The sequence below is a fragment of the Amphibalanus amphitrite genome, unplaced genomic scaffold, assembly GCF_019059575.1.
Source record: "Amphibalanus amphitrite isolate SeventyFive unplaced genomic scaffold, NRLGWU_Aamphi_draft 000163F_arrow, whole genome shotgun sequence".
NCBI lineage: Eukaryota > Metazoa > Arthropoda > Thecostraca > Balanomorpha > Balanidae > Amphibalanus > Amphibalanus amphitrite.
This window is the reverse complement of record NW_024881658.1, coordinates 351,855-359,923: the sequence shown is the minus strand read 5'-3', so window position 1 is coordinate 359,923 and position 8,069 is coordinate 351,855. Positions and strand designations below refer to the sequence as shown.

At 53.6% G+C, this 8,069-nt stretch overlaps 1 protein-coding gene across 1 annotated transcript; it reads right to left on the bottom strand.

Moving 5' to 3' along the window:
* Nucleotides 1-23: 23 nt before the first annotated feature.
* LOC122383421 (UDP-glucuronosyltransferase 1-2-like) lies at nucleotides 24-4,147 on the bottom strand. Its single transcript, XM_043369791.1, has 4 exons — nucleotides 3,177-4,147; nucleotides 2,278-2,479; nucleotides 1,527-1,664; nucleotides 24-1,185 (listed from the first exon to the last, which is right to left on the bottom strand). The coding sequence occupies exons 1-4, from the start codon at nucleotides 3,984-3,986 to the stop codon at nucleotides 827-829; spliced, it is 1,509 nt and encodes a 502-aa protein (XP_043225726.1). The 5' UTR covers nucleotides 3,987-4,147; the 3' UTR covers nucleotides 24-826.
* Nucleotides 4,148-8,069: the final 3,922 nt, after the last annotated feature.

The window sequence follows — 8,069 nt, the reverse complement described above, 5'->3', positions numbered from 1 at the left end:
GAGAAGTCAATGATAAGCTAGCATCTGCAGCAATTGTATTTTCAGGTGCAAGATATGAACATTTTTTAATCACATATGTTGGTGTCTTCACAGGCACTAGCGTCACCTCAATGACTGACAAGTGACAGTATAGGATTTCATAATGTAACGGTAAAGGAAGGAATGAAAGGTCTGCGGTAGAGGTGATGGCGGCTCGCCCGACGGGGTGCCGAAACCGGGGCTGGGAGTGGCTGACCTCTGACGGCAGCTGAGGTCACGATGTCGGTCTATGTAGTTCCCATTTCCCGCACCATCCCGGCATGGCTCACTGTTGGCTAATGTTGGGCTGTGACTAATATCTCGCGACCAGTAACTGTTGACCTCTCGACGCGCTCGTAAACCCTAATGAACGAACGAATAGTTGCCACGGTTCACGGTAAACCTTCAATCCCGTCGTAAGACGTTCTCCACAGTCCACACTTATGTGAATGAATGTCACCAAGCCACGTTTTGTCACACCGAAGCTACACCTGTCTCGCGTGACGCATGGCCTGGCTGTATTTTGGGGGCCGGCTTGCACTCTTGCCGCTAGGAAAAAGCTGCATTGCGCTGTCTTTGTGTGCGGTGTGCACCGTGTCGGCGCTTAGAGCACGGTCAACGTAGTGGAGCACCTTCAAATAGGATCTTCAGTGGAGGAACTTCTGGATGTTCATCATGATCAACCCGAGCAGCCGGTAACAACAGCCGCGACACGGTCGACACTACCCAGGTCCCAGCTCCATTGTACATACTCATAGTCCATAGTCCTTCAGTCGGCAGCGACTTGCATCACCACTGACCCCAGCCATCACTCCACCTTGTCTTTATCGGGCTGTGCCCTTGTCGCGATCACCCGGAACACCCAGTAGAACAGCAGTGCCACCGTGCCCAGCGCCACGGAGCCGCTCACCAGCGCCGTGCCGAGCACATCCAGACAGTAGTACTGGAGCAGGGTGGGCGCCGGCCGCCGCCGCCACGCGCGCTCGAACAGCAGCAGGTGGCGGACGTGGTGCGCCAGCTGCGCCGCGGGGGAGACGGCGTCATGGCGCAGCGCGTCCGCCCAGGCGCGCACCGCCCGCCGTGTACCGGCGGACGAGGTGACCGTGGTGACGGCCGAGCGGAGAGCGTCGGCGGTCAGCTGACGGCGGTCCAGCTGAGTGGCCACACCTGACGGAGAGAGGAGACAGAAAGGGGCACTGGGTAGAAGCTATACTTTCCCCTTGAATGACGTGGTATTCGTGACCGTATCTCTCGAAAGTTTACGAATCAAGAATTAAACCTAACATGAAATAAATAATTAACTTCGCTTTCAATGGGGCTCTTGACATTTTCACTGAAGTTCGCCACAAATTTCTTAAGCAGCTGGCGACCCTGTCGTTCGCCACGAGGGCTTGCGGCGTGCGTTTGTCTCAGTAACATTTATGATCCTCGAGCCACTAGGTGTCAGAGTACTTCGCCGAAATACCAATATAGGTGTCGTCCTGATCGCCATCTGAGGGCAGACTCACCTAGCGCCACGGCCCTGGCGGCAGCCATCTTCTGACCGGCCGTGAACGGAATGCAGATGATTGGCACGCTGAAATGGATCGCCAGCAGAACGGAGGCCGGCGAACACTCGCTAATCAGCAGCCGCGCCCGTGGGTGAGCTGTGGTACAAACGGGACACAGACCAAAACGTGTCACAGCACTGCGCGGTGCATGGACAAGTGAGCCTACACCGGATGAAGAGTTCATTGGCATCGAATGAAACAAGCGACAACAGTAGTTATAAATGGACAAGTATTGTATCGAGAGTACATGAACCTCCAGGCTCCACGAATCAAACTATTAAAACAGTTACATTTAAGGCGTACCGGTTTCGTCTATTGACTTCTTCAGCGCCGTATGAAACAAGGAACAAGAAAACGAGCACAACATCAATCGTTTGAAAAAAAAACCTTTTTTTCAAACGATTGATGTTGTGCTCGTTTTCTTGTTCCTTGTTTCATACGGCGCTGAAGAAGTCAATAGACGAAACCGGTACGCCTTAAATGTAACTGTTTTAATAGTTTGATTCGTGGAGCCTGGAGGTTCATGTACTCTCGATACAAGCGACAACAGTAACTGCAGGCTCCTTTTGCATGACAGCCAACAGCATTGAGCCATCGGTGGTGAATGAAAACAGAGTAATTCACTGCGCGTAACCAGTGCTTTGGCAAGCATTACGCGCACAGTTCGGTACAGACCGATCTCTCGAAGCTCTGCATCCCCCGATCTCACCGAGGGCGTCGGAGGCGGGTGCCGAGCTGCGGATGATCCTCGGCGCGCCCTCCTTGGTGACATTGCTGAGGTCCATCGGCGTCAGCGGCGAGCCGGTGGCGCCCTCTGTGAGGGTGGCCGTGAAGCTGTCCGGCAGGGTGGTGTACGGATGGTCCAGGCGAATGACCAGGAGGCCGGCTGTGCTGACGGCCGATTGCTGGTCCTGAGGGAGGGTGGTGGGGCGAGTTAGCGGGCAGGCCAGGGACAGGAGGTAATCCTGTCTGGGCGGATACAGGAGGCAGGGGCGGAACAGAAACAAGGTCGAGCAGGCACAGTGATAGGGATGGACACAGGGACAGAACCGGACAGGGACAGGTCCGATTCCAAACGGCGAACAGGGGTGGGTAGGACCGGACAGGGACAGGACCGGGCATGGACAAGACCGGACAGGGACAGGACCGGACAGGGATAGCACCGGACAGGGATAGGACCAGACATGGACAAGGCCGGACAGGGATAGGACCGGACACTGGGACAGGTACAGGACAGAAAAACCAGCCATGCGGATTTTGACGGAAACGGACAGATGTGCCGAATCGGGCACAATGACAGGGATAAGGGACAGGGTCACGGTATATCTGCTTGGATATATCTTGTAAGATCTCGTGAGCTGTCGCGCCAATACAGTCGTTGCGTTTATGTTTTTAAAAGCCGACTCAGGGCTAGGCGAATAAAGTCACATGAAACTGATGGCCTAAAGGGCAGCATAGGGTGCAGCTGCAGGGAAGCCTCATAAAGCTGTCGTAGTTATCAACGTAGAGAACAATACAGCCAATACATAGGTAGGACTAAACGGTCTCCAATCTTCAGAGGAGATTGGAGTCAGTCCCGCGCTTTAATCAGCGGCTTTTCCGTCTCACCTTGGGTAGATCGCCGAAGCGGGCGCACTCGATGCAGCCGAGGAAGCGGAGCCGGTGGTCGCACGGCACGTCCTGCTGGAGGCGCGCGTCGCCGCTGACGAACACGGCCGAAACGCGCTCGTAGGCGGCCTCCAGGTCGGTGTGGCCGACTAGCGCGGCCGCCGGCACCTGGTACTGGCGCTGCGTCAGCCGCGTCACCGTCCACCAGCGCCACAGGTTGCCCAGCCGCGCGTAAAAGTCGCCGTCGCCCAGCGGGTAGCCGTGCACCGGCAGCCGACTGACGGGGTAATGACCACCCAGCTGCTGCGTCACCCACGGCAGGCCGACCGACGAGGGCATCAGGCCCACCACGGCTGCGTCCGGTGCCAGCGCCAGCACGCACGCGTCGTCCAGGAACAGTGTGGTGATGATGAGGTCGGGCCGCAGGTCGGCCAGCACGCCGGTCCGCTGCAGCGCGCCGCAGCCTGCCAGCCGCGAGGCGACCACCGCGTCCGGAGTGAGCAGCGGATGCCGCTCCCAGCGCTCCAGCCACGAGAGCCGCCGGCCCGGGTCGGACTCGGTGGTGGCCAGACGGATGGTGGCGGCCGGCGGCGCCGGCTCCGGGCCCGAGTCGCCGTACAGCACGGCCGTCACCCGGTGGTCGGCTGCCAGCAGCTGCGCCAGCTCCGCGACCAGCAGCTGCGCCTCCTGGTCGGTGGTCACCAGCACCACGTGCTTGGCGGCCGCAGCGTCGGCAGCCGACAGCGCCGCCGGCAGAGACAGCACGGCCAGTACCGTGAGCGCACGCGCCGCGGCACGGGGGAGAGTCATCGCGACCGGCGGATCACGGGAGCACTCTGTCCAGCGCTGACTCCACCACTGCTCCGACCACCGTCACCGTCACGGCTCCGTCACACTGTCACACTGTCGCCGGTCCGGCACCGCCCACAGCTGGGCCCTCCGCGGCGTCTCTCTGTGCCGGAAAGGGTGACGTGGCGCCCCTGCCCGCTCCCTCCGCCGGCCCACCCGCGTCTGCTGCGCTCATCCCGACGAGCCAGTCAGCTGGCCATGTTTATATTGAGTCCGCTCTAAACGCCGGAGACGCAGAGCGGCATGCTCGCGACAGCAGCCGGACGTTGAACTCTGCACGGTACGCAAACTCCGGGAAAGTAGTTTGTTACATTCGTCGCCGGCCCGTTCAGATCCGGAGCCGATGTTGAAACGGCTTGTTTCGCCGAGTTCGAACTCGACGTCATTTGTTCAAAACTTTCGGTCGAGACGAGACCACCAAAGTTCAAAGATTACATATTACGATTATTTGGTGGCGACTGCAACTCTGCAGGCTAAATGATGAGTTTGGGTGAATAAGGAACATGTTTGGGCGTCCCCATACAAATATAAAAGCCATTTGCGGCTGGCGCCAGTTATTGGTAACTTGGGAATTAGTGAATTATTCCAATCTATGTATAGGTGACCATCTAACTCTACACATCACATGCTATGATAGGATGTGATCATCTTCCCACGTCTAGCTCTATACAAATGGTATGGAATACGTTCTCATGTACCCTAACTTCAGTAAGTACCTAATGCGATACTTAACCTTAACCGGTGCTGGAACTCCTTCCCGTATCTCCTTTCCCTATGCAAATTCAGACCATCTCGGGCCGCAAATGTGTCTCCAGAGTCCAAACCCGTCTTGCAGAGGTCATCCATGTATTCTGCATTCTGTTGCATCGACCGACCACAGGCCTTGCAGCCCACGTACAGTGGCGGCCACAGTGTATGTAAGCTATAGGTGACTCAGCATCCGCACACAACGACGAAGACGGCACATTACACGTACAGTTGGTTGACTGCACCAGAATGACGTTTTGTTCTTCACGGGCGATGAGTTGCCTGGAGAGGTAGGCTGTGCCGCATCACACGGACTGTGTTCACACTTCACAGTTAATGCTCTAGCCCAAGGCTCACCAATCACCATAGAAATTCATGCGTGATAAACGGCACAACTTAGCGTTCCAGTCAACGGATAGCGTCTGAGGAGTGGAACATCAATGTAGTCAGCTGTAGGGGAGAGTGGGGCAATGGCGGACGGTGGGTAATGCCGGCCACCCATCTCTAGTGAGTACTTTGTCCATCACTAATCAGCTGATGTTGTTTACATTTCAGTTGAGCGCCATTCTAGCACGTGGTGCAATTTTGTCACGGTAGCTCCATTATTTTCATTTTTATAGCGCTAAATGTGTTTTTCGTATCTGATTTTTAATTTTTGTTGCATCTATTTGCTGACTGTGAAATGTGTCAACGCATTTTCAGAAGTGCTGCTTTGCAATGACCTTCAATTAAGCCTTTCTTAGGCGACTGCTGAATGTGAGGCGTTTGCGGCGCAATGCCTTTGACTGCTACCTGCTTTCTTAAAATAAAGCTGACCTCGGGGTAATACCGGACACGTGTCCGGAATGACTCCACGTGGTTTTGTTTGCGACTTCCGTCGTTAAAGCTCAACGTTTCGGGTTGCTGTGTTTACGGCTGTGTTAGTTTGCTTGCTGTGTTTACGGTTGTGTTAGTTTGCTGCTCTGTTGGTGCCGCGCTGTTGTGTTGCAGCGAGTGCAGTGTTGTGTTGCAGTGCAGTGTACTGTTAACTGCTGAATACAGTTGTCGTTTCTTAATTCTCACTTAAATTTCCATCAAAAGAACGGTTTAAGGATGAATACCAGCGACGATATTTCGATTTTTTGTGCTATTGCACTTAGTGGCCGGCATTACCCCTCGCTTTTTTGCACCTCCATTTTTCACCACATTTTCGCGTAGGCTCTGAATCTGTCATCAGTGATTTGAGATACTAAAACTGGGTGCTATCTGAAAGCCTATTCCTTTGGCTATAACCACAGTCAAAATCACCATAAAATAGCTTCAAATAGCTAAGCTATTGAGCAAAATGCTTATGGTGTCGCCATTGCCCCACTCTCCCCTATGTATGTACGTCCCCTGAGAACGAATAAACTCACGGATGTCCGATAAAACGGAACACGATGATGCCAACATGTCAGCAATGGGTGCATGCTGTAAGAAGCGATTACAAAGTGCAGGGATACGGACAGTGAACCCTAACTTCACAGTATTCACACGACCGAACGGTACGTGGAACAGCGCCGTCTATATTGAGACCGTCTGCTGGGGACTAATAGGCCAAAGACTGCACTATAATCAGGGGCATATGGAGGCAGTCGATCCTATCGCAATACATAAGCGGGACTCGAGCACTGACCAAGCGGTTCAGAAGACACACATAATCGAGACTGGAGTCATTTCCCTCGAATTTCGATGCCAGCCACATCAAGAAATGATGTCGGATTTCTCGAGCCGCACAAGGTGCGTTTTGCTGCATCGCTCCAAAAAAAGCTGCCGTACTCAGCGATCGAACGAACGTGAGCCTTGATAGGCGGCAAGCAGCGCAGTTCGATTGAATTTGACCCGCCGGGGACATCGAGGCAACTGTCTCCATCTCCTAGTTCTCTGTCTTCTGCCCTCGGATCATGGGAATACAGCGGTCACATCATCTAATTTCTAGTTCTCTATCCTCTGCCATTCCCTCGGGTCAGGGTCACCTGCTCTGTGACTTGTCGGTCCTCTGAGGCTCCTCGACCAGGGTGACGGGTGACCTCAGCCGCCGCTCCCGGCACCGACACCTTCCTCTGTAGGTCACCGGCGCCGACCTGACAGCGCTCGGCGCCCGCAGCGGTCATTATTTAGTGAGCCTCTCGCTGGTCGCTGCTCTAAAAGTCATGATCTCTAATGCACTGTTAGAGGCGGTCTGTAGCAACAGAATGTGGGTGGACGTTAATGCACAGACATGGCGGTAGGCACAGTAGTTATCTTCGACGAAAAATTGCATGCCTTTGTTATTGTTCCAATCATGTGCTATTGTTTTTGGGTCAAGTGTGGTTTACTTGCCTGTTTATTATTAATGTATTATAATTCATATTATTGATTATTACTTACTATTTTACATTATTATTTTTGCATATTATACCTTATTTTACCTGTAATTCGCTTTGCCTTTCTTTCTCGCTTTGCGTTTCTGTACACTCTTCCTCTCTTTAGCTGTATCTTCCTTTGTTTTCCATTTTCCCTCCTCTCTTCAGTCTTCTCTTCCATCCCATCCCCTCCCGCTTTGGTGGTGGTCCCCAGAGCTCAATATCCCGTGTTTTCCACCAGCATCCGGCCGTGAGCGGTACATAGTCACGCACCCAGCCCACCGGCCTCTCTATCGCCCCCCCCCCCCCCGCTCCCCTGCGCACCCGTCTAAACGGCATAGCTGTGTGCAGAGGGAGTGATGACACACTGTGCGAGTTTACAATGTGTAAAGCCGTATGGTAGCCGGGTGACATACTCAACAGTTCTAAGCCTAAAGTCACATAAGCAACGACCAAATAACGTTTATATCCATGCGTTTAACTTGTAGTCGGACATCGGCATCGCACTTTTAGGAGCGGGCTCGGTCCTCTCACCGTGACAGGTCTATAAAGGTGAGTGCGAGTGTCGAGGGTCGTCTACCCACGTATACCCGCCCGAGTGTCCCGACACGAGCGTGTCTGAGTGTCCGCTGTACGCACTCTGCCGGCGAGAGGGCCGCTTCGTCGTTGATCGCTGACAGACGGATTTATCAAATAACTGACAAAAGTAGGGTCGAGTGCCTAGTAAAAAAGTGCAAAGAATGTAAGGAAAGAACAGCGGCTAATGTTAATTGATGATCACGTATATGTTAATAATTCTGCAATGGTCTCATTGACACTTTTCCATGAAATTCTTGAGACTGGATAAAATAATGACAGTTTCGATGGAAGATAATATCATGAATTAATGTACGTACCTATAGTAAAACTGCGAGCAGATAGGACAGGTCTGCAG

Bases quoted from the DNA above. Each gene is read 5' to 3' on its own strand.
- LOC122383421 (XM_043369791.1), bottom strand. From the start codon at position 3,986: ATGACTCTCCCCCGTGCCGCGGCGCGTGCGCTCACGGTACTGGCCGTG. The intron at 1,665-2,277 runs GTGAGATCGGGG...TTTGTACCACAG, and splicing joins ACCCGCCTCCGACGCCCTCG to CTCACCCACGGGCGCGGCTG. The intron at 1,186-1,526 runs GTGAGTCTGCCC...TCTCTCCGTCAG, and splicing joins CGCCAGGGCCGTGGCGCTAG to GTGTGGCCACTCAGCTGGAC.